The following is a 27,985-nucleotide window of genomic DNA, read 5'->3' on the forward strand; positions in this document are numbered from 1 at the left end:
TTGCTAGGCCAGTGACACCACGTGTCTGGTTTAAACCCAAACTAGGTTACACAGGAATGTGTCAATATGCATACATTGTGAATTGTGCCAGTTACACTGTTGTGCATGCTTTAAATATAGGTGTTACGGTGTAAAATAAAGGAACCAGCAATTTGAGAATTAATTGAAGATACTATCTACATTCATTCATTTATAGTATATTGGATTCATTCCTTTTCATTTAGGTAAAAATATAGCTATATTATGAAATAACAACTAAGTCTTAGAAAACAACACAATAGAAAATTATATATTTTAAGTTTTCTATTGCTTTAATTATTTGTGTCACAATTACTTAACTTTTTGAATTTTTTAACCCTATATATTCACACAGTTCTGTAGATCTGCTCCTAAATTCCAAGCTTACGTGATTGACAGGTTGATTGTCTGGAGAATGCAATACAGATGGATGGATACCTCCCTAACCTTTTGACCTTTTCCATCATCAACTTTGATTGATCCAGGCGCACCCAAGTTCACCCGAGAGCCATCTGATGTGGCTTTTGACATCGGCTCCAATGTGACCTTGCTCTGCCTCGTCAAAGGTCACCCTGAACCGCAGGTCACCTGGAAGAGGGAGGATGGACTTTCAATTTTCAACAGGCCCCGCTCATATGGAACCATTACACAGAGCAGGGAAGGACTACATATAACCAGTGAGTACTTTGGTGGGAAGCACATTCACAATGTTTATGCCTACATAAATAAATCCCCTTTTCTCTCAGATCTCTGGGTGGAAGATGAGGGGGTCTATATATGTGAAGCTCACAATCACTTCGGCACAGTCCAGGCGCAGGCAACAATCAGTGTGACTGGACTGGGTAAGTTAGGCCTGTTTATTCATTTCTGTCACTTAAACAGTTGTGTTTTAAATATAGGAGGCAATGTACTTTTCCATCTGATTCATTATTGATCAATTAGTTGTTTTGGAAATCAGGTAAGGCAATTTCATAAGTTTTGTGGAAATGAAGGAACACAGACGTGTAGCAAAACGTCCGAAAAAAGTCCTTAGATAGGCCTGTCCGTCTTGAAATGCATATACATATACAAATTATTTTTAGATGAATTTGCCCAGAGTATGTTGATTCAAAATGTGTACTCTCCATGGGAAGCACGTTTTCTAAAACCTGTTGCATGTGCTGTATGTCCTTATGGATGTTGTGTGTGTCCCTTTGCATGTGAGAGTTCATTAGCACATTTCAGTGGGTGTGTTTGAACACATGGGCCTTGTTAATCACTGTTTCTATTTCACCATTTTCTTTACTGTGGAACCACACTGAGCTCATATGTGGGCCAAAGGTTAGGAACCACAGGCCCACCCAGATGACATTTATTACTGCCCCACTGCCCCACTTCCCTTCTGACCACGTTGCCTCATGAGAAACTCCCACCCGCTGCTCGAGCACATGTACTTTGGACAATGTTGCAAGTGAGAGCAATAAAGTTGGCCTGCATGTGTGTGTGCTTGTTTGTGAGTGTGTGAGGTTGTAATCCCAGGTCCTTCAGGGCAGGCGTCAAATTCCCTCACAACAAGCCGCTGTCTATCACAACCCACACAGATCACATCAGCACAACAGACACACTACTTGAGCTAAAGCGATGCCATGTAACAATGTTTGTTTACGTATGAAGATATCAGGGAAGTAAAAGGTGTGTTGATACTTCTAGAAGCTGTGGGAAATGTATATTTAGCATGTTTATAGCAAGTAAGTATGACCTTATGTATTGTGCATTACAAACACAAAACCCTAAACATGGGCTTCCTCTGAGTTTTTTCAGTGTAAAGGACCTTTATTATATTATTTTTGTCTCATAATAAGTACAACCCCACTTTTTGCCCAATCTGCTGAGTGTTGACACTCAAGACCATAGACACTGTGTGTCTGGTCTCTATGCACAGAAGAGGCTGCTACAGACACATTGCGCATCTCAACAATATAAAATAGCTTCCCAGGATTTTTACTGCTCCCCACTTAAATTAATCATTTACGTCAATCATCCTCTCAGCCTCCTTGATCTTGTTTTGACTAAAGCCCTGTGTAATTGTTTGCATGTTGTCTCCAGTGTCGCCTGTAATTGCGATGAGTCCGTCTGTACTCAGTGTCATCGAGGGGCAGCAGGTGACTTTGCCCTGTATGCTATTGGCTGGGAATCCGCTGCCTGAGAGGCAGTGGCTACACAACTACGGCTTGGTGAGATTACAGAGAATGCTTTTAAACTTATTTCATATCTTCTTATTATTTTATTTCCTGAACCACTTCAACATACAAATCCTTCAGGTGACTTCAGACCATTATGTGACAGTGCGGAGGGACGGCAGTCTGCACATTGAGAGGGTCCGGCTGGACGATGCGGGTGACTACACCTGTTTGGCTGAAAACGTTATTGGGGCCACCAATCACACCACAGCTGTCAACGTCTATGGTACTTTACAAAAACTTTAACTTGAATCATAAATAGACATGCATATGCTTAAAAATTAGGAAAAAACTCTTGGACTTTTTGAGCACTAGCTGGTTCCACATTGTGTGTCTTATCAGCATGATGACGCAAACATGTATGCCATATTTTATTTATATTTGTGCCGTAATACCAATGATTAATTGATGCTACCGTTATCATATTGTGTTTTACTATTTTTATTTTTGTTTTTTTGTTGCCATTCGTTAGATTTAACAGGTAGATGTGTGCCTAAAAAGGACAGAACAAAGATCCTGTTGAAACAACAATATTTTACTTTCCTTTTCTCCATTTAGCATTTATAAGCAGTATAGAAACATACACTGTTTATAACACACTATGGTTCCTGGTATTGCGTATACTGCATCACTTCATGGAACGTAGCCATCGTTAATGTTGTTATTCTTTAGGCTGTTCTGCAACAGGTGGAAACATCTACAAAAGAAGGTTATAAAAAATGAATATTTGATATAAAATTGCCTCTGCTTTTGTTTTCAAAACAGTACAGCACATTTTTAATTTCAAAGATGCTTCAAACCTCTCACGGCTGATCTTTTTTGCAGAGTAGTAACAAACAACCAAATAGGTCAAATAATGAGAAGGAAGGAAAGAGAGAAAGGGCAAGAAAAACTAAAATAAGAGACATGCAGAGAGAACTAAACTCACTATAGATACAGAGCAGGAAATTCATCTTTACAATGCGATTTTACAAATACTTCAATGTATTTGTGCACAAAAAGAAACCATTTCTTTCCTATGTTTTCAGTGATTCCTACCATTCAGTATGGTCCTCAGGTGTTCAGCACAATTGAGGGCACAGCCATCACTCTGCCCTGCCGTGGCAGCGGAGTACCGCCCCCTGACATTACCTGGACGAAGGTATTTCTGAAACGTGCAAAAGTAGGCGAAGGTCCTCCCTACTTGCAGTGATGTTCCTGTCATCGAAGACCTAATTGTCTCTTCATTAATTACAAAATAGTAAAAGGGAGATTCAAAGAAATTAAAAGTATTTAGGTGAATCAAGAAAAAGCATTTAAGTGTAAAGTATAGCAGCCAAGGTTGCTAATATTTCACCATACAATAGTCAATTGTCACCAGATTAGACACCACAACATGTTGCCAAACTAAAGCTTTTATGCAGCTCATTTGGATTGAAATGTGCAGAATTCATGTCCATGTAGTGTGGGTGGATGCAGTTGAGGGCAGAGATAAGATCCACTTGACTGAGTCCAGATGTGGGAGCACTGTTTTGAACTAGAAGGGATCAGGTCCTCTAGTTTTCCCCTTTTCTCCATCTTTTACACTAGTTTCTAGTCGTAAAGCGATGCTGTTAAAGGGAACAGGACTAGAGGGACACATGAAACTTGACCCTGCTTTTGCAACAGCTGTTAAGATGTGATTTCCACTGATTCTTTTGCGGTTCTCTATCACATCAATTAAGTCAATGTCAGATCTAAAGGGACAGTCCAGAGACGACACAATCCTGAGGCACTGACTTAATATTTGCTTTGTGTTTTGAATTATTTGATTGTATACTATATACTGTAATATACACACACATACTGTATATATATAGCACTAATGATATTTTTATTACAGCCTTTTTGAATCAACAGCGGCAAAGAAAATGAAACCATGAATTTACGATCACTTAGTTGGTCAAACCACTCGCTGTGACACCCCGACGGGTGCAATTAAAGTAAATAAGGCTGATTTAAGGATACGGACTGGCCACGACCTTTCCCTCTGGTGATTTGTCTGTAGGGTGGGGAGCTGATGAACTTGGGTGGTCCTGCCTTCTCCCTGGATTCTGACGGCAGCCTCCTCATCACCTCCCCCTCTGGAAACGAGACTGGAGAGTTTATCTGCACAGCTACTAATGCTGCCGGCTACGCTTCCAGGAAGGTCCAGCTCATTGTCTATGGTAAACATCATCACCAGCTAAATTCTGAATGAAGTCTGTACGCTATTCAAAACATTTAATATCAACAACTTACTAATATATGAACTGTGATAACTGTCTAGTAGCCTCTACCAGCTGGCAAACCACATTACAAATAATGTCACTGTGATGGAGTTCGGTTCACTAAGACGGGGTTTGGGTTAGACAGCATCTATTATCAATTTTTTGGGCTAAATTATTTCAGCTGTTTTTGGATTGTTGTTGTGCAGATGCAGTTTGCTCAATGGCTGTAATTGATTCGTAAAGCCAATCTTAAGGCCAGACTTCTGAACTTTAATATTTATGAATCCTACAATATGCTGTCTTTATATACAGTACATGCAATATGAACAATGGTGGTGAAGAAGTGATGACACCAACACACACTGCAACAAGACGCAATTTGATCTCTCTCCCTCCTTTCTTCATACCTGTGGAAAATTGTCACATTAACGCCTAAGAACGTGTGTATATGTACTCCCAGTCCGTCCGAGGTCCAATGTGAGAGGCGCCGGAGGCTCAGCTGACCCGATGAAGATGTCGGTAATCGAGGGTGAGGACGCCGTTTTGCCATGCGAGGTCCATGGTGTCCCGCCTCCCACCATAAGCTGGGCCAAGGAGAGACAGCTCATCTCCCCTTTCTCTCCGAGGTAAAACACATACAGATCCCCTTGCTGACTGCTGCGGTACAGTTTTTAGCCATTTTCACTCAATGTACCCCTATTCTTTAAACACACGCCTTGCTGCCTTCAAATAAAGTTATTGTATATTAACTATAGTATAAATACTTACTATATCATTTTGTAAGCTAGATTTAGAGTTCTAAAACAGATGCAATTGTGTTCACATCGCTGTGCTCTGACTCTGTCTTCATAGCTTTAGGCTGCAGTTTGTGGTTTTATAAGATGACTGAGCGATCTACTCTTCTCTGTGATCTGTTACACACACGGCCAAGGCACCTACAATTGTGGTTGATGTTGGATTAGTAAGATTTCATGAGTATCTGTTGACAGAAGTTCCTGAATCAGTCATTATGTGTTTTTAAAAAGCTGTGTGTTTTCACTTGTTTTGTAATTGGAAGCTTGCGTAATACTTCAAACTTTCACTTTACAGTTCATTGTGTTCATTGTGTGCTGCTTGTGTGTGTGTGTGTGTCCCTCCCAGGCACACTCAGCTTACCTCCGGCTCTATGAAAATCTTGGAGACCAGAGTTTCAGACAGTGGACTTTATGTGTGTGTTGCCTTGAATATTGCTGGGAACACAACACAATCCATTGAGCTGAGTGTTTTGGGTAAGTTAGAAATTCACAAACAAATAGTTACTCATGATATTAGCAAGAGTTCCTGAGAAGCAGCATCACTGTTTTCTGCAGGATTCCCGTTTATCCAAGTGTGCTGTATCTAGGTTATTAAAGGTATTATATTATGTTTCTGGGTGTATTATGTCAGCTAAATGACATGTAATATTAATAAAATCTCATTTTCATCCCTTAGCTCTCATGTCATTGATTTTGTCAGCTAAAGGGAATTTAAGTGACTCATTGAATTCTCATACATTACCCAAATTAGCTCATTTGTGATCTGCTGAATCACAGAAGCACATATACGGATGGAATCCAATACATTACATGCAGGTGCAGAGGAGGAACTAAAGCTTATTATATCTGGTCCACTTGTCATCTGTCCTGCAGTGCCCCCCAGTATCCAGGCGGGACCGAGGGTAATAAAGGTTCAAGTGGGTCACTCTGTGGAGCTACCATGTGTGGTGAGAGGGTTTCCAGAGCCCGCCCTCACCTGGACAAAGGATGGTAAGAGGTACCCGGCATCGTCTGATGGCAGCCTGGCTCTAGGAGATGTGGTGCTAGCTGATGAAGGAACCTACACGTGCACAGCCACCAGCACTGCAGGCAGAGACCAGGCTCCAGTACAACTTCTTGTACAAGGTTGGTCCTAGTTAATGTCCTGACGCAAAACCTTAGCTGTGTGTTCCTCATACATACAAGTGTCCAAATGTTTTCAGACTTGTGTATGTGTTTTATTGAGCATTTCATATAAACTATGTGCTTGTGGCTTTTCAGTGCCCCCTGTGGTTGAGGTGTTGGAGCCGCCCTTCAACAGTCCTCTGCAGGAGAGAGTTGCAAACCAGCGTATCGCATTCCCCTGCCCCGCCAAAGGTAAGTAGAAGCACCCTCAGATATTATGAGGACTGAAGTGATTGACCATGTTTTACTTTTCTACTTACTGTTTCCATCTACCTACATTGCTATCCTTTGACTATCTTGTTCCCCATTTCAGGTCTTCCCAAGCCGGTAATTCGTTGGTTGCGTAATGGCCAAGAACTGACGGGTAATGAGCCCGGTGTGTCCATCCTGGAGGACGGTACGCTGCTGATTCTGGCCGCTGTGTCACCTCTGGATAATGGAGAGTACCTCTGTGCTGCAATCAATGATGCTGGATCCACTGAGAGGAAGTACCAGCTCAAAGTCAATGGTGATTCATCTGTTCTCTTAGTATCTGACCTGTGAATATTTCCCTATCATGCGTAGGACTAAAACAGCATCTTCTATTGTACATTTTGGATACAATCAATAATCAAATCAAAGGAAAGCCTGAAGCTAGCTAATTTTGACACCTCTGCAGTTCCCCCAGTTTTACGTGACGAGGAAACCCCGGGCAACGTCACATTGGTGCTGAGTCAGTCCACTAGCTTGGTGTGTAATGTCATAGGAAGTCCGACCCCTGTCATCAGCTGGTACAAGGATGGGACTCTGGTAGGTGAAATCCCATTAAATATGCTGTATATTTATACAAACAAATTTAATTCACATTTAGAACACAAAATAGGTTCATTTTTTTGTACGGTGGTGCTTCTTTTTAAATGGGAATACACACGCTATCACTATCTTCGCCTTCATTAACATCAAAGACAGTCAGACACATTTGGATCCATTTATCGTGATGTCTTGCAATTACCTCCCTCAGTCACTGCAGTATTTCCTTATTTCTAAATGATGTCTTTTTTTATTTATTGTTGTTATTCCACTGACAGGTGGTTGCTAGCAATAGCATCCAGATTCTTGACATGGGAAAAACACTTAGACTACTGAAGGCAGCCACGACAGACGCTGGAAGCTACAGCTGTAAAGCAATCAACATTGCTGGCAGCACAGAAAAGAACTTCTTCCTGGACGTACTGGGTGAGTAACGGCAGTCAACAGTCTCTATGGAAAAACTCCCAAGAGGTACGGGGAAAGAATTGTGTGAACACGCAAAACTAAATTTATTCCACATTAACGGAAAACTGTTTTGAGACATAAAATCATTCACAAATGTTGGTCTGTGGCGCTTTCTATGTTTCTTGATGAGTCTGCTAATACACGATGAAACGCTCTCTGCCCCAGTGCCACCAACCATTTTAGGGTCAGCCTCTCCTCAAGATGTTACAGCCATTGTTAAACAGGAAATCAGTTTGGAATGCAATGTGCAAGGAGCGCCTTTCCCCACCATCCAGTGGTACAAGGACAGGAAGTGAGGGCCTTTGAATATGAGCGTAATTACTATCTTTATATTGGTAACAATTAACAAACACCTTGAATGAACTGGTTTACACTTCTGTTTATAGACTGGTGTTTCTCGGCGATCCCAACCTAAAGGTTTTAAACAGGGGTCAGGTTTTGAAGATAACAAGTGCTCGACTTGGGGACAAGGCCCGCTATCAGTGCAGCGTCATCAATTCAGCCGGTAAACAGTCGAAGGATTTCAACCTCAGTGTCTTTGGTGAGTGTGGATACCGACAGACCCTGTGCTTCTTGCAAAGCCCACACTTTATTCGATAGACCTGATGTGCCTAAATACAGCTGAACTACAAATGTCGGATCCGTAATTGTTGTGCTGTCGTTCCAGTGCCCCCCTCCATCAAAGGTGGTAACACAACATCACAGGTCACAGCCCTGCTGGACACTTTGGTCACACTGGAGTGTGAGGCGCGCGGCGTGCCGCTTCCCACCATCACGTGGTACCGAAACGGTGAGGCCATCCCGTCTAACCGGCAACTTCAGTACGTCGAGCGAGGCCACTACCTGAGGATCCCTCGGGCGCAGGCGTCAGACGCCGGCCAGTACAACTGCAAGGTGACCAGTACGGCCGGCAGCGCAGAGAAGAGCTTTCAACTGGAAGTCTACTGTAAGAACTTGACATCTGAGACCTGATGTTCTACGCACACATCACACTGCTGTACAGCCTGAAGCAGAAGCATCAAAAAAGTCCTCTAACCTATCTAATGTAATGGACATTGCAATTAGGTTTTTAGGAACCTGCTGAACATTATGTGTGTATTTATTAATCAGATATTTATTAATTGGTTTTATTCACAAAGCATAAATACATTTGCAGCAGGCAATAACCAAGCTAGAGGACTCGATGCATAAAACAATTGTACATGTTGTAAGCTGATGGAAGCCTTGACTGTGACATGTAAATAATATATCAGTCAATTTTAACACTCTTTTCCTATCTGCACCCCCCCTCCCCTCCCTTCACCGACACCCACACACACACACACACACACACACACCACACACAGTGCCTCCTACCATTGCAGGGGGTGATGATGGGCCAACTGAGAGGAAAGTGGTCCTCAGTAGGCCTCTGATTCTGGAGTGTGAGGCTGGAGGACACCCTCCCCCCTCCCTCACATGGCTGAAAGACGGGGTTCCGGTGCGAGATGGTGAAAGTGTCCGTCTTTTCGAGCAGGGGAGTAGAATAGAAATCATCTCGGCCGCCGTGTCGGACTCTGGACGATACGTCTGCGTAGCCACAAGCATTGCTGGAGAGAAGGAGGTCAAATACGACGTCAAAGTTTTGGGTACAGACACCGTACGGCTGACTGACAACATGCACAGCACACACACACACACACACACACACACACAGTCACGCCACCATGTTTTGCCTGCTGTCACTGTCATGTGGACCCAAGCTAATGAAACTCAATGGGACTTACTTATCTTTCCACATTCATTTTTTATCTCTAGTACTTAGTTGTTGCTCAAATTGTCAAAAAGAAGGAAAGTATTTGACTTCCTTCATAATATTACAAATTAACATAATTTTAGATCACTTCACAGAGAGCAATTTGAGAAACTACAGAGCAGAATTGAAATCCTTTATCCTAATTATCATAATCAGAATTAATTTATTCATAAACATTCTTCGCAAAGTGGAAAATTATAATCAATATATGAACCGTTGTCGGCAGGATTTGAACCTGCGCGGGGAAACCCCAATGGATTTCTAGTCCATCGCCTTAACCACTCGGCCACGACAACTCCCACAGATCAGTAATCCATACTAGAATCGCTCCCTGAGGCCTCTGCTGTGGGAAACTGACACCTGCCAATGTAACAGGACTCACTGACTCAGGAGAGCTCTTCACAAAGAAAACATACCATATTCTCTGATCATACCTGATGTTATTACAGCAGCAGATATGGAATAAAGAACAACAAAGTCCTGTTCCAAAGTTGAGATATTAAAATTAGTTTAAAAAATGAGTTTTTATTACTCTAGTTTTTATTGTTGTTCTTCCAGGGTTATATTTATTACTTTAAGTGGTTACAGAAATGTATTCTGTTTTCAATCGTAGTTCCCCCTTTCATTGAGGGAGCTGACGACGTGACAGACAGCACAGTGATAGTCGACAGCCCTTTGGAGCTGGAGTGTCACGCCAGTGGAACACCTGCTCCCCAAATCACGTAAGATCCCCATCGCATGCATCACACGAACTGATTTCAGTGCATACACAAACACACACACACATGTTCAATGTAAAACCATTATTTTCCAGGTGGTATAAAGATGGAAAAGCAGTCACACAGGGAGAGGGGTTGCGGGTAGCAGCCAGCGGTCGGCAGCTGGTTGTTTCCCGCGCTCAAGTTTCTGACGCGGCTCGTTTTCAGTGTGTGGCCACTAATGAAGCAGGAGACCACGCGAGGGACTTCCATGTGGTCGTACATGGTACATTTTTTCAAATGCTTTGTCCCATGATGTGTAGTAAAAGGTTTAGTTTTTTGCATCTTCTTTGCACTTTAATCGAAATAAATGCCATTTGTGCTTTAAATGCCTAACTCTTAATTTGGGAAAATACTACCTTGCTTCATTTTTAGTGTTATCAAGAGAATAACGACATCCTCTTCGTCTTCTCAGTTCCTCCATCCATTCGTACCACCGGGCCTGCAGAGCGTTCAGTGGTCCTCCACCAGCTTATCAGTGTGGAGTGCATCTCCAGCGGCATTCCTCCTCCCAGCGTTACCTGGCTTAAAGATGGCCGACCAGTTGACACGACACAGGGGCACCTTAAGGTTGGTTTGCTGACAGAACCAATGTCCTTAGCCAACGATTGCTAAATTCCACAAAGAGAAAACACATCTGTTTTGTTTCAGGGTGGGGCTTGAAGTGTCAGCTAAATGCAATGCTTTACCGAAAGGAAAAAGGCACTTCTCTATTCATCAACATTGATTTGAATCTGAGCGTTTGTAGCGGTTTGTTCCAAGGGTTTTGAAGTCACAGTCGATTCCAGTTGACTCTTTGACTTTCGGCCCGTGGTGTGTTTTCAGCAAATACCTGAGTGATGTTATGCTTCAGGCACAGAAATCAAGCATAGCATCAATTCAGGCAAAGCACTGCTTGCATTGGCTGATTTGCACCAGCTGTTTGAAGCTAAAACTGACAAATCCCTCCAGAATGTAGAACAGACTTTTATGCTCACATATTACCTAGTAATAGTTACCAGTCGGAGGTGCATTTGTCACAGTTGGAGTCAGCGGGAAGAATGCTAAAGGTCACAGAGGCAAGACAAGAGGATTCTGGGAAATACACCTGCCTGGCCACCAATGCAGCTGGGGAAGCCCAACAGCACATACGGCTCAGTGTCCATGGTAACTTCGAGATACACACAGCACTATCTCCCGGTTTCTGTCATGTACACCTCATCTCTGGGACTAGAGGGGGAGCAAGGAGAGTATCATCTGATAAATCTCTCTTCTTGTATGTGTCCCTTAGAGCCGCCCAGTATCCCCCACTCTGGAGAGCTAATGAACCAGACCATCTTATCAGGCTTTCCCACTGAACTGGAGTGCAAGGCCACAGGCAGGCCATTACCTGGTGAGGCGGCTCTCAAACGTTCTCCTGCGTCCTGCTGCGCTCCCTCGCAGGCTCCACGGGCCTAGTTTCCCCGCGATGTCCAGTTGGAATTGGCTGTTCTGCTCCTTTCCTTGTCTTCGACCATTAATGAAACAGCAGAAAATGGATCTCAGATGGCTCCCTACGGGCAGCTTCACTCTCTTCCCACTGACTTTCTTTCCTGTGTACAAGCTCAGTAAAGATAAGCAGTCGCATTCCAGTGTGATTGAACACTCTTTTTTTGTTGGACTCTTTCTGCATTTCACAGCAGGTGCTTCCCTTCCATTTCACCTTTATCCCTTAATCTGTTATCACTATCTTTATTTTAAATGTATTCTCATTTAGTTTCAATTCATTTTTCTTTGTCTTTTAAATCTATTTTGTGCTTATGTAACCCAATTTGAATTACTTATTGTGCTTCAGCTATCACTTGGTACAAAGATGGCCGACCTCTGACAAGTGCAGCTGGCCTGACGATGCTGAAGCGTGGCCAGGTGCTGGAGATCGAACGAGCTCAACTATCTGATGCTGGCTTGTACAGATGTCTGGCGGTCAACCTGGCGGGAGTTGCTGAGATATCCCACAGCCTGCAGGTGTATGGTGAGAACAATATTTTAGGAGCCGACTAAGTCACACAGAGATGCTCCTCCCCTGTTCCAATCTATTTAAACTTCAAGAAACCTGTCCATCGGACTAGTTTTCTTGTATTTATATTAAATAATTTCCCTTCCCTTCCTTGCAGTTCCACCAGTCATCTCCAGCCGTGGTGGGACAGTAACCGTTGTGGTCAATGAAGATGCCAGGCTCGAGTGTGAGGCCACTGGTGTCCCTCTGCCCAGCCTCACTTGGCTCAAAGATGGCAGCCCTGTGGCAAGCATGTCACATGGCATACAGGTACAATAAATATGATTATTCAGATTTTTCTGTAGAAAAACGTTGTCTCAAACATATTCAATACTTTATGTCTACATTTTCATTAAATGTTTCATGGTATTCTTTTGTGTTTTGATGTACTTGTGTGTGTTGTGTCTGACCTCTCCCTGTCTTTCTCCCAGGTGTTGGCAGCTGGCAGAGTGCTGTCTTTAGCCAGTGCGCTGGTTAGCGACACAGGCAGGTACACCTGCGTGGCTGTCAATGCCGGAGGAGAGCAGCATAGAGAGTATCACCTAAGAGTGTATGGTGAGAAAAATAGCAATGCAACAATTCTGAACATATATATGTATTGAAATATATAAATATATACCGCTGCATATTTTGCTTTTACATACATTAAGTGCATTAGTAACGATGGCATAACTTGTCAGCGACATGACTAATGCGGTAATACATTATTATTCGAATGCTTTGATGTACATATGATAAGAACTTATTATTCATTCATTACTCATTATCCTTGATACCTTTCTTGTTTTACTAAATAATGGCTACGGCCAACTCTGTGTGTCTTTTTAACTTCCATCAGGGAACATTGATTTAAATACTTAAACAGTCTATGCATGGAGAGGAGAATGATTTGATTAAGTTTAGCATTTCAATAAACCTCGTCAGTTTCCCTGCACTGAGCTGAGCATGATGTTAAATCAGTTGCTATTGTCCCTGAGCAAACAGAAGACAAGTAGCTCATATATGTCGGCTCCTATACATGTTTTCAACATGTGTATGGTGAGTACAAACATCCACATGACTTGCGTTTCCTCAGAAGGATCAAAGAGACCTGTCTAGAGAGATAAAGGCAAATTTGTTTTGGTAATTGCTACCATTCCTCTGCAGCTTCCTGTGTCTGGACCGAGCTTAGGGTCTGTTTCTGTCTTTCCCCAATGACCATAATGCAGGGGAAACAGTCTTTTTCTAGATCAAGCCAGATTCACCCAAAAAGGGGGACTTAGATGAATGAAACTTCCATTTGATACAAATACTATATTGATGGAATCCAGTCTGTGGTGAGAATAGAGACATTGTTATACTGAGTTATGGCGTAAAGTTAACTAACTTTTTTAGTATGAGAAACACCCATCTTAGGTTGTGATGATTCCTGGAACAAACATTATTTTTATGTAAATATATTTGCTCCTGAGTGATTATGTATCTCAGTGCATGTATTCAATTTATTTAGAAATTAGGTTTCGTGAACGTCTTGGAAATTAAGTTAAACTCATTGTTAATACCACAAACAAACAAGTTTAATGATGTTGCCATTGCACGAGATGTAATTAGTAGTTAAAGGGCAACAGATGTCCAACTAAACCAAGCCTGCCTCTTAGGAAGCAATTATCCACTTTGTTTTGTGAGGTAATATTAAGAGTTTACAGCATTTAAAATGGCCAAGCGGGCTAACTTTCAAAGTCATTAAGCCCCAAAGAACATGAGCCGTAGACACGTGAATAGTGTCTACGCCTTCCTCATTGACGGCCTCATTTTTGTATGATACTCTGTAATCTGTCAGAGAAACGTTATTAGCAGCTTGCTGATATTTCTGCCACAGTGCCACCAAACATTGAAGGGGAGGAGGCGAATGCCACGGTGATGCTGGGACGTCCAGTGGAGCTGCACTGCCAGAGCGATGCAATCCCTCCCCCTACCCTCTCTTGGCGCAAAGATGGCCGCCCACTTTTTAGGAAGCCTGGTCTGACTGTCTCGGCAGATGGGAGCGTGCTCAAGGTGCAGCTAGCGTTTGGAATGATGAAACTTGGTACTTGGATTGTATTGTAACTTTAGAGCAGTAGCTGTGGTTCCACCTTATAACAGTACTTTTCTCTTTTTGTTTTTTACTGATAAATATCTAGTTTATTGGCGATGTAATTTAGAGTTTTTCAGTTTACTGTTACCATATTTTATGATTTGCCTTTGTATGTGATTGTCAGGTCTACAGAGCACAGGTGCAGGATTCAGGCAGGTATTCCTGTGAAGCCACGAATGTTGCAGGCAAAACTGAGAAGAACTATAACCTCAATGTCTGGGGTGAGTTTTACAAAAAGGTTGCCGTTAATTGTTTCTTATTCTGCTGAACCAACTCACGATGAAAATGCATGAGCCTGTTTCCATAGTTACCTGCGTTTGAACTGACCTGGAGCCAGTAATTGATGATTGTGGCAATAGTGTGGGATATTTGGGGTTTTAGTAATACATTCTGTGTTTTATGTTGAGTATGTTTAATGGTTGGTGTGCTATTATATTAATACGTTATCAACTGATAGTAATTCTTGTTAGCATTCTCTTTGGGTAACTTTGAAATGCATGGCGCTTGAATAAGATGTGAGCGCCTTCCTTAGGTGTGTTGTCATTATTACAGTTTCTCCCAGTATTCGCGGCTCACAGGAGGTGTTTCCTTTGACTGTGATTGAGGGAAGCCCCATCACTCTAATGTGTGAGTCCAGTGGGATACCACCTCCCAGCCTCATCTGGAGAAAGGATGGTGAGTCTATCTTAGTTTGTAGATATACAAAATGACAACAAGATAAAAAGGCAATAAACCATGGACATTAATTGGTAAATGTCTGTTATGTGAGTTACATGGTTTGAACATCTGTAGTTGAACCTGTAGTTTGTGTTCATCCCAGGCTCCGAACTCAAATCAGACCAACGCCTTCGGGTTTTGTCGGGAGGGCGCCAGCTGCAGATTTCCAGCGCTGAGAGGACTGATACAGCCTCGTACACCTGCACCGCCTCCAGCTCTGCCGGCAACACTTCCAAAAAGTATAGCCTGCAGGTTCACGGTATGTGTGTGAATTACATGTTTTCATCATGCAGCAAATATATACAGATACAGAGCATGTTCACCAACACACTTGTTTCCGTCACTTCAGTGCGTCCTTCCATTAGTCGCAGCGAGGGCAACACCGATGACGTTACTGTGACAAAGGGAGGTGACGTGACGCTACAGTGTGCTGCAGAGGGGGTGCCACGACCAGCCATCACATGGTTGAAAGATGGACGGCCTATCGCAGGCCAGCAGAGGGCCGTCATCCAGAACGAGGGGAGGATGCTGCAGATCAAGGATGCTAAAGTGTCGGACACGGGGCGCTACACCTGCATCGCTGTTAACGTGGCAGGACAGGCTGACAGGAAGCATGACATCAGCGTTCATGGTATGAGGTCGCTTTTTTTTTTTTGCTTGTATCTTTTATGTTATTTGGTTTGGATGAATTCGGTCCCTTTCAATGTCTTAAGTTTTCTTTCTGGCTGTTTCTCTCGTTCCCTCTTCTCTTGTTTAGTCCCACCTAGTATAATTGGTCAGGTACAGTTGCCAGAAAATGTGAGTGTTGTATTGAAGAACCCAGTCGCTCTGAGCTGCGAGGCTTCTGGCATCCCTCTTCCTGCCATCACGTGGCTGAAGGACGGTCGGCCAATCAAAGCTACCAGCTCAGTGCGTGTCCTCTCGGGTGAGTTACATCCTGGGCTTTCAAATTGAAATGTTTTTTCAAGCTTGGTCGCCTCGGGTTGTATTTCCTGTCAGACATTTTCAAATGGATATATATTTCCTTCTTAATTTGTAGTCTGAACCATGAGGGGACAGTCTTCAGGAAAGAAAGCCATCCAGAATATGCTGTTAATTTAAGAGGAGTAAACTCTTTTGCTGTGAGAGGGGTTTCAAAGGCCAAGCAATTGCAACCCACTCCTATGACATCTTGTTACAACCAGTAACCAGTCATGGGATCATTGCAACTGGGGCCAAACTCGACGGAGAGAGATTCAGGAAAAAAAAAAAACAGTCGCAATTACATTGAATTGTGTTTTCAAACATTTAACAAGATATATTGGGTTTTTCCTAATTAAACTGGGGCATCTGAATCGAAGAATACTACCTAGAGGTGCAGAACTAGAAGTAGTATGCATTTACCAAGGTGATCTATTTGATTTATCAACCCCACATTTTGTAAATGATTGCACTTATTTGAAAACCAAACAAATACCATTGTTTAAATTGTTATGGCGTAGAAAGTACAATTTACCTTGTGTCGGTGTTTGTCGCTTGTTTGTTGAGAACAAATTTATGGACCTTGTTTAGTTATGTTTAAGACAGATGCAATTAATCAGGAATCTTACTAAATCTTTTAGCAGCTGTCTTATATTTGGTAAATGACCCCAGTGGGGCTTTACTTTCAACCGGTTGTTAACACTTAGCACAGGACATTTGTCTTATTTTGAAAAGAGACACGTTTATGATGACGTGGCCATTGAAAACTTTCCATGATGACAATAGATAAATAGTAACCGGCCTGTTAAACCTCAAGGGGGGCGGAGCCTGCGGCTAATGCATGCTGCTGCAGAGGATGCTGGGAGGTACACATGTATTGTGTCTAACAGCGCTGGAGAAGAAAGGAAGAACTTTGACCTCGACGTCCTAGGTAATGATATTATGACCATAACGTAGCATTTTGTTCTATGGCATTATATTGAATAAAACTTTAGTGTACAGATTTAAATACCATTTAAAAGTTTATAAGGATGAAGATGTGTTCATAAACATGTATCTCAATGTGGAAGCCTTTTAATAAATTGGTAGACAGTGAGAACCATGTCATTGATTTGCAGTTTAATCCGACAGTTTCACCAAGCATAGTGGATGAGGGAACTGTGGTCGACAATAAAGTCATGGAGAAACACAACCTAACCCTCACGTGTGAGGCGTCAGGTAATTGACATCGAACACGTCTCTACAAATGTCATGCTCTGCTCCTGAAATTCTTCCTGATCGATCTTTAATCTAGATTATATTAAAGATAAATGTATCCCTCCCCTCAATAATCTCCCAGGTAACCCGTCACCAGAGATTAAGTGGCTGAAGGACGGACAGCTGTTGGTGCCCGACAGACGTCACCAAGTCTCGTTTTACGGCCGCTTCCTCCAAATCTCTGGTGCCCAAGTTGCAGACACTGGCAGGTACAGCTGCCATGCATCTAACAGTGCAGGGCATCGCAACCGCCACTTCAACGTTAATGTCCTGGGTACAAACACAACTCTTTTAAATAATTTGTATACTGAATCATACTATTTGAGATTAAATCATGTCCTATTTGATTGTTTTGCACCTTTTTTTGTCAGTTTCTCCCACCATTACTGGTTCAGGTCCCGACGGTTCTGCAGAGGAGGTGACAGTAACTCTAAGCAACCCCACCTCTCTGGTGTGTGAAGTCCAATCCTACCCCCCTGCTCTCATCATCTGGCTGAAGGACGGCACTCCCTTTGAGTCCAACCACCACGTCCGAGTCCTTCCAGGTTTGAGATCACATGTGCATTTAATTCGAGTCAAAGCAAATAGAATAAAGTTGTATGGTGCATCTTTTGTCATTCGTTACCCATACTTCACAGGTGGGCGAACCCTGCAGATTCTCAATGCTAAAGAAGAGGATGCAGGGAGATATACCTGTGTGGCAACTAATGAGGCTGGAGAAACAGTGAAGCACTATGAGGTGAAGGTGTATGGTGAGAATCCTGCATCCTTTTTACCTGCTGCATCTTGAACAATTAACTAGGACTTTTAACAGTTATTCAACTGGATGAAGGATTGTGTCAAAAAGCATATCTGTATACATGTCAGTGTAATCATAAACACGTTTCTTGACTCCAGTTCCCCCTCAGATCAATAAGAATGACATCCCGGGGGAAGGACTGGCCCCCAAAGAGGTCAAGATCAAGGTCAACAGTACACTGACCCTGGAGTGTGCAGCTCAGGCTTTTCCCACCCCGGCCCTGCAGTGGTACAAGGACGGACAGGTAGAAATCTGATTTGATTCAATGGTCGATTATGGATGAAAAGACAATAACTCGACTACTTTTTGTACCACAGATCCTGCATTCAGATGACCATGTGTCCATAACAGCCAACGGTCGTATTGCTCAGATCAAGCATGCTCAGGTGTCAGACACTGGCCGCTACACCTGCATTGCCACTAATATAGCTGGAGAGGATGAGAAGGACTTTGATGTAAATATACAAGGTGAACTGGGTTGACTGATGCCAATGTATTAACTATTTGTGCATTTCAGAGTATTCTCATGCTGTTGTTAATGGTTTTGTTTTAATATTAAAATAGTATACCGAAAAAGGGAAAACAACGGCAAAAATGCTTTGGGCGTGTAGGAAAACAACATGTATTTTAAAGTAAACATCTTCTTGGATAGATTTAGAGGTATTACCATGATCATGTTTCCAGCTACTAACCAAAATTCCAGAGAAGGACCTAAACCTTTGTACCCTTTTCTTGTCCTCCCTTTAGTTCCACCTAATTTCAACAGGCCTGGTGGAGTTGGTGACACAACATCCTCCCCAGGCTTCGGAGGGGATGTTCGCGATGTGATACTCAACAATCCCATTTCTCTGTATTGTGAGACCAATGCTGTCCCCCCTCCAACACTCACCTGGTATAAAGATGGAAAACTGTTGACCTCCAATGAAAAAGTTCTAATATTGCCAGGTGAAGTATACAAATGAAAAAGTCAAAAAGAGTGGGAGCAAGACAATACACGACATAAGCACTAACTTTTTATGGTTTTATTATCAGGGGGGCGAGTGTTACAGATTCCTAGATCCCAGGCTGAAGACTCAGGGAAATATACATGTGTGGCTGTCAATGAAGCAGGAGAAGACTCCCTTCAGTATGATGTGAGAGTATTATGTGAGTAAAACAACTTTTCTGTATCAGTCAGTTTAAAAACATCTGGTTGCTCGTCTTTTTTATCCTAGATCAGTTTCTCATTGTGTATTCTTGTCCTTGATCAGTGCCCCCGACCATAAGGGGAACAAACAGTGAGTTGCCCGACGAGGTCACAGTCCTGGTCAACAAAACTACCCAACTGGAGTGCCACGTGGATGGAAACCCCGCCCCCAAGATCACCTGGTTTAAGGACAGCCAGCCTGTCAGCAATGATGGGCCACATAGGATCCCGTCCAATGGGCGATCACTTCAGGTAGCAACCAGGAAGCAAATCTCTTGTTTCATGCCATAGCTCATTCTAAGTCAAAGTTACCATATGCAGTATATAGTACTATAAACCGTATCTCTGTTCATACTTGATTCTACATGTATATTTCCCAACTATTAGGTGTTGACTGCTCAGATATCTGACACTGGACGCTATGTGTGTGTGGCTGACAATGTGGCTGGAAGTGCAGAGAAATCCTTTAACCTTAACGTTCATGGTGAGTCACATGTGACATGGCAAATCACGTCTTTGTTTTAGCTGATACATCTGAGTTTACTCATGTTGAAATAACTGATTTCACTTAGAGACTGCACTCCAATGTAAAAAGTTACACTAAATGTTTCTCGTATTTTTTCTTTCAGTGCCTCCCACCATCATCGGCGTAAGTCCTGACAGTGTGACCGTGGTGGTGAACAACTTTGTGTCTCTCTCTTGTGAAGCTACTGGTTTCCCCCCTCCCACCTTGAGCTGGCTAAATGACAGGGGCTCCATTCAGGCCAACTCCAATGCACTCATAATGCCAGGTGCTGAAAGTGTCACATTTTCAAGAATGAACATTAAGCACTGGGTGATGCCCATTTGGAATTAAAGGAATAATTAAGATATTTGGATATAAGCATGCAATGACAAGGATTAAAACCAACAATCGCAGGTTCTACATTTTTATTTGTGTCCATTTGTGCCTTCAGGTGGTCGTACACTACAGATTCTGAAAGCAAAAGTGTCCGATGGAGGGAAGTACAGCTGCGTGGCCATTAACGCGGCCGGAGAGGCTCACAAAAACATCCACCTGACTGTTTTTGGTCAGTCCGCCATGTGTGCACTGTACACGCAAGTGCCTGGCTTTACATCATAACCTGACGGTCCATGTATCCTCCCCCCTCTCGCCTCCCAGTTCCTCCAAGTATCCGGGACAGAAGCGGGGACTCCCCCGTGGTGTTGAATGTGCTCGTTGGCAAATCGGTAATTCTGGAGTGCGAGTCCAACGCCGTACCTCCTCCCACCATCACCTGGTACAAGAACGGCAGGATGGTGACGGAATCGGCGAACCTGCGCATCCTGGTAGAGCGACAGGTGCTTGAGATCAGAGCCTCAGAGGTAAGTGGTGATTGGATGCAATGCTGTGTCTGTTTCTGCTGCGTCTGTTTCTGCTGTGCCTTTCAGCGAGCGAACAGTGTGGCCGATGCTGTGTTGTCTTTTATCTTTAATTTCCCTTTTTGATGAAAGCTTGAATTTTTTTTCCTGCCACACCCATCGACCCATCGGCCATAGTCGCTACCACGTCTTGAGTAAAATAAGCAGGATTCAAGCACACTTCAGTGAGAATGGTGTAAGGCGTTTTCTGCTTCCGTGCTCTTCAGTCCGAGCCTGAGAATGTAATTCGATCCTGCCTGAAGCCTTTTTTCCTGCACAATTTGACTTTTAATTTATAACTGAACTATTACTTTAATCTTTGTTGTTGTTTTTCGTCTTCCACTTATGTCTCCTCTGTTCTTCAGGTGTCTGATACTGGACAATATGTTTGCAAGGCCACAAATGTTGCAGGACAAGTGGACAAGAACTTTCACTTGAACATCCATGGTATGTCATGATATATTTATTTATTAAAAAATAACCAAAAGGTCTAAATTCAAAAACTTTAAACCCTTTAAAAAATAATACAATATAATACAAAAGTAACGTCTCCCTCTCTTTTCAGTACCTCCCAGTATCGACGGACCAGCAGAAGAGAGTGTTGTGGAAACCATCAGTAACCCAGTCATCTTTGCCTGTGATGCTACTGGAATCCCTCCTCCAAGCCTCACATGGTTAAAGGATGGACGGCCCATAGGTACGCCTTCGTTAGGGTTTAGGCTTTTTTGTGAAGGACACACCCCCCCAAAAAAATGTTTTTAGTTTGTTAATGTCGTCCCAGCAAAGATATCCATTAACTAGTATCTCTACATCTTTAAAACACAAGGTGGATGAGGGAAAGGGGTAATATTACACAACTTGGTTCTTGGTTGTTAATTCGTTTAAATAAACTTCATATGTCTCTAGAGTACTCGGAGTCGCTGGAGATGCACATCTTCTCAGGAGGAAGCAAGCTGCAGATTGCACGGTCACAGCTTTCTGACAGCGGCACATACACGTGTTTGGCCTCCAACCTGGAGGGAGAGGCGCACAAGAGCTACCGCCTCACCATACAAGGTAGATTCACACGCAAAGAGTTACTATAAATACCTTATTTAGCCCTTTTTAGAAGCTAGTGCAAATGATTGTATAGTCTGGATTAATGTGTTCAACTGTATATATAGTTTATATGTTAACATTCAAACACATTTACCACTGTGTTTTCTCTTATGGTATTCATAGGATTGTGCTAAGGCCCTTATTTCTCTCTCAGTCCCTCCCAGTATCTCTCGATCAGACCTGCCCGGTGAAATGGCCGTCCTGCTAAACGAAAGCATCCAGCTGGACTGTCGAGCGCTGGGAACGCCGACTCCAACCATCCAGTGGTTGAAAGATGGGGACGTCCTCAACAACACGAGGGACGACCAGGGGCTCAGGTAATAACAAGATGGAAGGGCATTCAGGGGATTTCACCACAGGCCAATCGAGTGGTCATTTATGTTACAGTGATGCGTATGCTCATTGTGCAGAATCAGTCCAGATGGCAGCACACTCACTGTGACTGGAGCTCGCACCACTGATAGTGGCAAGTTCACCTGTGTGGCCACCAACAATGCAGGACAGGAAGACAGGATATTCAATCTGAATGTGTATGGTGGGTTCAATAGATTTTACTACCTATATTTTGATGATGATTGATGGTTGTCACTGACATTGCTTCACATTTATGCTTTCAGTGCCTCCCGTGATAGACGGCAACAGCGAGACAGTTGCGCAGTTGACCACAGTTTTGGAGAGTTCTGTCAACATTGAGTGTGTTGCTACAGGCTCTCCACCGCCCCAGCTCAACTGGCTGAGAAACGGCCTGCCTCTGCCAGTGTCCTCCCACATACGGCTTCTTTCCGCTGGACAGGTGCTCCGGTAGGTCAGTGGACAGGGCTGCAGACGAGTTTGTAGCACAGGTTGCTGCACTAATAAGAACATGTTATGCAATGTATGTGTAGGCAGATGCTGGTCAATATATTTTCCTTAACATTACTTTACTTTGCTTTAAATTATTGCAACGCAATGTGTGGTGTACCAGTGCAAACGGTATCAGTTAAATTGAAAAATAAATCGTATGTGTTCACTTGGAATTATGTTTTTTCTGAATGAAGTATTTTTTTTAAAACTGCAATTTTCATTTTTTTCAATTTTAATTTTCATTCGTGTTAATGTGGTGTAGAAATTCACCCTTCATAAAACACTGCATTGAATTGTTCAATGAAAAAAATGTGAGAGTTCAAATTCAACAAGATACATTGTGCCTTTCAAATCTGTAAGGATTACACGCAGTCAGGTGTCCGACAGTGGCACGTATACCTGCATCGCGTCAAACAGAGCCGGGGTGGACAACAGACAATATAACCTACGCGTGCATGGTGAGTCAGAAAACATTCCTAGCTTGAAAAAACCGGGGAAAACAAATTAGTCAACAATGAACGGTAATGAACTGTATTTTTTTGTTGTATTCCTCAGTGCCTCCTGGCCTGGATGGAGCAGGGAGCACAGAGGATGTGACTGTAGTCAAAGGAAACTCGGCTTCTCTGCTGTGTGTTGCTGACGGGACCCCGACCCCGTCTTTGTCGTGGTTTAAAGACGGGCTAACTCTGATTCCTGACCCCCACCTGCACTTTCTAAATCTGAATACCACTCTGCAAATCGTCCTGGCCCAGGTCAACGATACAGGGCGCTACACATGTGTGGCTGACAATACCGCCGGCCAAGCTAGTCGCCACTTCGCCTTGAAAGTGCTGGGTGAGTAAAATCACAGCGAAGCTCTCAATCTCTGGCTGAGATTGCTGGATGAGACGATAAATAAAAGTCTGGTTTATGTTTTCCTATTCAGACCCTCCCCACATCAAGGGCTCCGGTGCTCCAGCAGAAGTAACGGTTGTGGTTAATAATGTGCTGGAGCTTCAGTGTGAGGTATCAGGTATTCCGACACCCTTTTTGACCTGGCTGAAGGATGGACGCCCACTCCCACAGACGGAGAGTCTGAGCCTTCTCCGGGGAGGAGAAGTGCTCCATGTGGCCTCAGCCCAGGTAAGTGACATGGGACTGATACATATTTCATTTATATTTGATATCTTTCTCCTATTTATACAAAAAAATTTAACTATTAATACTGCAATCTGGGGTCAAGTTATTTTCAGAGGCATATTGTCTCATGTTAATCATTGACATCCTCACTGGCAACAAACAAAGTTGTTATTTCATCCATTTTAACTTAGCCGTTTTTTAATTCAGGTTGAAACAGAACAAACTGTTTCCTCGTACAACAGCTTTCACATTTTAATGTATAGCTTCATATTGGGTTTACAAGCACCATGTGTCACGCCGTTCTCCTCTTATACTCAGTTGGAGAACACAGGCAGATACAGCTGCTTAGCCAACAGCCCAGCGGGAGATGATGACAGGGAGTTCCTTGTGCGAGTGCATGGTGAGTAACGCAGATGTTTAATACACATCACTCTCAGCGTTAACCAACTCTGGCGTGAAGGTAATTGCCATATAGGGGTAATGGGGCATAATGGAGTCGACGTGGCGCAGGGGTAGAGAGGGAGCGCCGGGAACTGCAAGGTTGGTGGTTAGAGTCCTGGCTGTTACATGTCCCATGTCGAAGTGTCCCTGAGCAAGACACCTAACCCCTAATTGCTCCTCGGGAAAAAATGTAAAACGCCATGGGTTAAAAATGCAATGTAAGTCGCTTTGGATAAAAGCCTAAAAAAAACCTGTAATGTAATATAGTATGAAAAAGGATGATTTAGTCATTTAATCTTTACCTAGGTAATAAAGTATTGGTTAAGTACTTTTTCTGTCATGCCAAGTTACAGGAGTTTTTTTTTATATGTGCAATAAAGATGTCAATAACCGCTTTGGTATGTGTACGTGTACATACACATATATTTATTTGGTACTAGTTACTGTGGCCTTTGCACTCGTTTATTTTATTTGAATTTCAAGTAATTTTTTTAATCTTATACTTGTCATTTTTGTTATCATCATTATACTGCTGCTCTTGTTCTTGTTACCATGTATCTTGTGTGCACTGTCCACTTTGCTGCCGCAAGCCTGTACATTTCCCCACTGTGGGACTAATAGAGGAATATCTTATCTGATCTTAGATTGGACCCTGAAATCCATGTGAGTCTCCCTCTGTTCTTTCTGTAACAGTTCCCCCTAACATCGCTGGGGATAGCACACCTCAGGATGTGTCAGTGCTGCAGAACAGACAGGTGATTCTGGAGTGCAAGTCAGATGCTATTCCGCCTCCAACTCTGACCTGGCTCAAAGATGGCCAGCAGTTGCAGGTCAGTAATGAAAAAAAAACTAAAAAACAGTAATCCACACAATGCAATTTTTTTTTATGAAATGCGTTCACAAATGATGATCACAAATCTTTTTGTAGGCCTCTTCCCGTGTGCGTATTCTATCTGGGGCCCGCTACTTACAGATCAACATGGCTGAGCTCAGCGACAAAGCTCAGTATACTTGTGTGGCCAGCAACATCGCTGGCAAGACCACGCGACAGTTTAACCTCGCTGTAAATGGTACAGTAACATATTTTATCTACAACTAATGAACATTTAGAGATAATGCACATCCTTTCCTAGAGAGCTGAAAAGGATATTTTTTATTCTTTATATTTCCTTCTGTAATTGCAATGCACAACTCAATGCCCAGCACAAAAGAGTAAACAAATATGTGTCTGTCACTGTACCTTCAGTGGCCCCAATTATCAAGGAAGGCTCCCAGACAGTGTCAGTGCACATAAACCATCCGGCAGTGCTTGAGTGTATCGTAAGTGGAGTACCACCGCCTCGCGTCACATGGAGGAAACATGGTGCCATATTGGCGGGAAACATCTCCGGGTAAAGCCACACATCATGCAAACTCACATTAGTACTTTTTTCATCATACGCTCCCTATGAAGTTCTGTTTGATGAATATTATATACTAATAGTTTCCAAGTTCCACAATCTAAAAAGCAGATGTTTATTATTATAATGTTCTTGCACAACTCAGTTATTGGCATTTCCTCTGTGCTGTGTAATCAAGTTTGTGCAAATGTGCGCAGGTACACATTTGCAGAGGGCGGATCATTACACATCCACTCTGCTCAGGTGACCGACACCGGACGTTACCTGTGTATGGCAACAAACCAGGCTGGCACACAGCGCAAAAAGGTGGATCTGCAAGTGTATGGTGGGTGTTAAATATGTGCAGAAAAAACAAAACTCATGAGTACCTTCAAACTGACTCAATAACCCACAATCACAATCACCCGGTTACATTGTCTGTTCCTGTCTTTCAGTCCCTCCTTTCATCGCTGAAAGCCGCACCAATGTGACGGTAACGGTCAACGTACAAACCACCCTGTCCTGCGAGGCCACCGGCATCCCCAAACCCACCGTCACCTGGATGAAAAACGGGCGAGCCATCGACACCGACCAGAACCAGAATTTGTACAGGTTAATCCAGGTTTTCTTACCCTCACTCTCCAGTTTCTGATTCAATAGTTAAGATAAATACAAAACTGCTTTATTTCTTGAGTATTAAAATTCACATATGTGTTCATCCGTCTATTTGTAGCGCCTACTTTATGGTGCAACTGCTCTCAGATTCTAACTTTTTTATTATTTCCAGATTACTATCATCAGGCTCCCTAATAGTTATAGCACCAACAGTGGAGGACACAGCAGTGTATGAATGTGTGGTATCTAATGAGGCAGGGGAAGAATCCAGATCCATCAACCTCACTGTGCACGGTGAACTTTGAGATTTTTAAAAAATTTCATTCATTCATCATTATTTCAGCATGTTCACTGAAATTGCATCATGATTTAGTTTAATTTATATTGTTTTTTCACATTTTATTTGTTGTATGTTTCAATTCATGTCCTTCTAGTTCCTCCGTCTATAGCAGATGAACCAACTGAGCTCGTTGTAACCAGACTGTCCCCGGTGGTCATCGCATGCACTGCATCTGGCGTCCCGGTGCCCACGATACACTGGACTAAAGATGGCATGCAGCTTAACAAAGAGGGACAGGGCTACAGCATCCTGCCCACAGGTCAGAATCCAGATTAATTTTAATAGTTTGCAACTTCTATTTGCTATGAATTTACAAACTAACACCCAAGTACTTACATTGCGTGCAAAATATGTAAATCACAAACCCTTTTTTTGAAAAATTTGTAATGCTGATATATGCAGTCATTTTATCCACTGGTTTTGCTACATTCAACGAACAGCTACAAGTGTGAGTCATCCAACACACCAATAGAGATTCCACCAAGTCATAACTGTGTATGGTTACTATACTAAATACAGCGGGTTATGTTCTGTGCTCAGGCCCAGTAGACATCCCTTCAGCTCAGCTCAGTCATGCAGGACGCTACTCCTGCACGGCAAAGAATGCTGCAGGCTCCACCCATCGCCACGTGCAGCTCACAGTGCAGGGTAAGAACATCCTAAAGACAAATCGTTTCAGTAGCGAGCCTGTGTTGCGCAAACAAGCCAAACAGAATCATGGTTCAGAACCAAACTGCTTTTCATATCATACTTTTTAAATGATGCCATTACTGATGCATGTTCAGTGATAGTATATTTTATAAGGCCTTAATTGCTTCATCACTCTTTTGTGTTTAGTTTAACAGTATTTTTTTTTCTTAAAATCTTTCAAATCTTTTCTGAACTTTTCCCATATCTCTCCTCAGAACTCCCAGTGATCCAGGACCATCCCTCCACCCTGGATGTGATCCTCAATAACCCCATCACTCTGCCCTGCAGGGCCACAGGCTCGCCAAGACCCACCATCACCTGGCAGAAGGAGGGCATCAATATACCCACAACAGGTAATGAATGCTTCTGTGTGTGTGTGTGTGTGTTTCAGTCATCATAGGTAATCAGTCATAACATTATGTTCCTTCTTTCATGTCAGGTGGCGGTTTCGCAGTGCTGCCTAATGGAGGTCTGCAGATTAATAAGGCCTCTGTGTCGGACTCTGGGACATACATATGTGTGGCTCAAAACCCTGCAGGGACTGCGCTGAGCAAGACCAAACTCAGAGTACAAGGTAGGGCTCTTACTCAACTAAAAGTTACTTGATTGACAGGGTCACTGGTGTACAGGGATGTGAGAAGAACAGCTGATCATGTGTCCTGAAATAAAAAAACGCTACATGAAATTCTACTTTTGAAAAATAAAGGTTGAATTTTAAGCTGCAACGTCAACAAATTTAATTCCTACCTGCATTCTCTTCATTCATCTAGATTCATATTCAAC

The 27,985-nt window shown here is 42.9% G+C and overlaps 1 protein-coding gene and 1 non-coding gene across 3 annotated transcripts in view; one reads left to right on the top strand and one right to left on the bottom strand.

Moving 5' to 3' along the window:
• hmcn1 (hemicentin 1) overlaps positions 1–27,985 on the top strand; it is a 64,755-nt gene that overhangs the window by 25,936 nt on the left and 10,834 nt on the right. For both annotated transcript variants that reach the window (XM_040183962.2, XM_040183963.2), the window contains 65 exons: positions 504–695; positions 765–860; positions 2,104–2,231; positions 2,319–2,463; positions 3,266–3,378; positions 4,264–4,423; positions 4,926–5,091; positions 5,606–5,733; positions 6,133–6,384; positions 6,520–6,615; positions 6,737–6,931; positions 7,082–7,212; positions 7,491–7,638; positions 7,843–7,969; positions 8,064–8,218; positions 8,345–8,623; positions 9,024–9,305; positions 10,086–10,194; positions 10,287–10,456; positions 10,646–10,800; positions 11,253–11,376; positions 11,501–11,602; positions 12,044–12,220; positions 12,363–12,514; positions 12,676–12,799; positions 14,103–14,278; positions 14,482–14,578; positions 14,910–15,032; positions 15,178–15,333; positions 15,424–15,705; positions 15,832–15,999; positions 16,852–16,965; positions 17,166–17,252; positions 17,374–17,565; positions 17,663–17,836; positions 17,930–18,043; positions 18,189–18,334; positions 18,408–18,558; positions 18,838–19,035; positions 19,123–19,236; positions 19,341–19,528; positions 19,664–19,760; positions 19,906–20,067; positions 20,233–20,346; positions 20,439–20,641; positions 21,043–21,124; positions 21,243–21,374; positions 21,584–21,733; positions 21,930–22,092; positions 22,186–22,310; positions 22,393–22,576; positions 22,979–23,076; positions 23,174–23,452; positions 23,544–23,740; positions 24,056–24,137; positions 24,872–25,008; positions 25,107–25,248; positions 25,425–25,569; positions 25,776–25,903; positions 26,013–26,169; positions 26,345–26,466; positions 26,607–26,771; positions 27,053–27,160; positions 27,418–27,555; positions 27,642–27,776. In XM_040183962.2, coding sequence (XP_040039896.2) covers positions 504–695; positions 765–860; positions 2,104–2,231; positions 2,319–2,463; positions 3,266–3,378; positions 4,264–4,423; positions 4,926–5,091; positions 5,606–5,733; positions 6,133–6,384; positions 6,520–6,615; positions 6,737–6,931; positions 7,082–7,212; positions 7,491–7,638; positions 7,843–7,969; positions 8,064–8,218; positions 8,345–8,623; positions 9,024–9,305; positions 10,086–10,194; positions 10,287–10,456; positions 10,646–10,800; positions 11,253–11,376; positions 11,501–11,602; positions 12,044–12,220; positions 12,363–12,514; positions 12,676–12,799; positions 14,103–14,278; positions 14,482–14,578; positions 14,910–15,032; positions 15,178–15,333; positions 15,424–15,705; positions 15,832–15,999; positions 16,852–16,965; positions 17,166–17,252; positions 17,374–17,565; positions 17,663–17,836; positions 17,930–18,043; positions 18,189–18,334; positions 18,408–18,558; positions 18,838–19,035; positions 19,123–19,236; positions 19,341–19,528; positions 19,664–19,760; positions 19,906–20,067; positions 20,233–20,346; positions 20,439–20,641; positions 21,043–21,124; positions 21,243–21,374; positions 21,584–21,733; positions 21,930–22,092; positions 22,186–22,310; positions 22,393–22,576; positions 22,979–23,076; positions 23,174–23,452; positions 23,544–23,740; positions 24,056–24,137; positions 24,872–25,008; positions 25,107–25,248; positions 25,425–25,569; positions 25,776–25,903; positions 26,013–26,169; positions 26,345–26,466; positions 26,607–26,771; positions 27,053–27,160; positions 27,418–27,555; positions 27,642–27,776 — 9,831 coding nt within the window. The remainder of the gene's footprint in view (positions 1–503; positions 696–764; positions 861–2,103; positions 2,232–2,318; positions 2,464–3,265; positions 3,379–4,263; positions 4,424–4,925; positions 5,092–5,605; positions 5,734–6,132; positions 6,385–6,519; positions 6,616–6,736; positions 6,932–7,081; positions 7,213–7,490; positions 7,639–7,842; positions 7,970–8,063; positions 8,219–8,344; positions 8,624–9,023; positions 9,306–10,085; positions 10,195–10,286; positions 10,457–10,645; positions 10,801–11,252; positions 11,377–11,500; positions 11,603–12,043; positions 12,221–12,362; positions 12,515–12,675; positions 12,800–14,102; positions 14,279–14,481; positions 14,579–14,909; positions 15,033–15,177; positions 15,334–15,423; positions 15,706–15,831; positions 16,000–16,851; positions 16,966–17,165; positions 17,253–17,373; positions 17,566–17,662; positions 17,837–17,929; positions 18,044–18,188; positions 18,335–18,407; positions 18,559–18,837; positions 19,036–19,122; positions 19,237–19,340; positions 19,529–19,663; positions 19,761–19,905; positions 20,068–20,232; positions 20,347–20,438; positions 20,642–21,042; positions 21,125–21,242; positions 21,375–21,583; positions 21,734–21,929; positions 22,093–22,185; positions 22,311–22,392; positions 22,577–22,978; positions 23,077–23,173; positions 23,453–23,543; positions 23,741–24,055; positions 24,138–24,871; positions 25,009–25,106; positions 25,249–25,424; positions 25,570–25,775; positions 25,904–26,012; positions 26,170–26,344; positions 26,467–26,606; positions 26,772–27,052; positions 27,161–27,417; positions 27,556–27,641; positions 27,777–27,985) is intronic.
• trnas-aga (transfer RNA serine (anticodon AGA)) lies at positions 9,687–9,768 on the bottom strand. The gene has a single exon. It is a non-coding gene; the product is annotated as a tRNA-Ser (tRNA).

This window comes from Gasterosteus aculeatus, chromosome 8 (assembly GCF_964276395.1).
Source record: "Gasterosteus aculeatus chromosome 8, fGasAcu3.hap1.1, whole genome shotgun sequence".
Lineage (NCBI taxonomy): Eukaryota > Metazoa > Chordata > Actinopteri > Perciformes > Gasterosteidae > Gasterosteus > Gasterosteus aculeatus.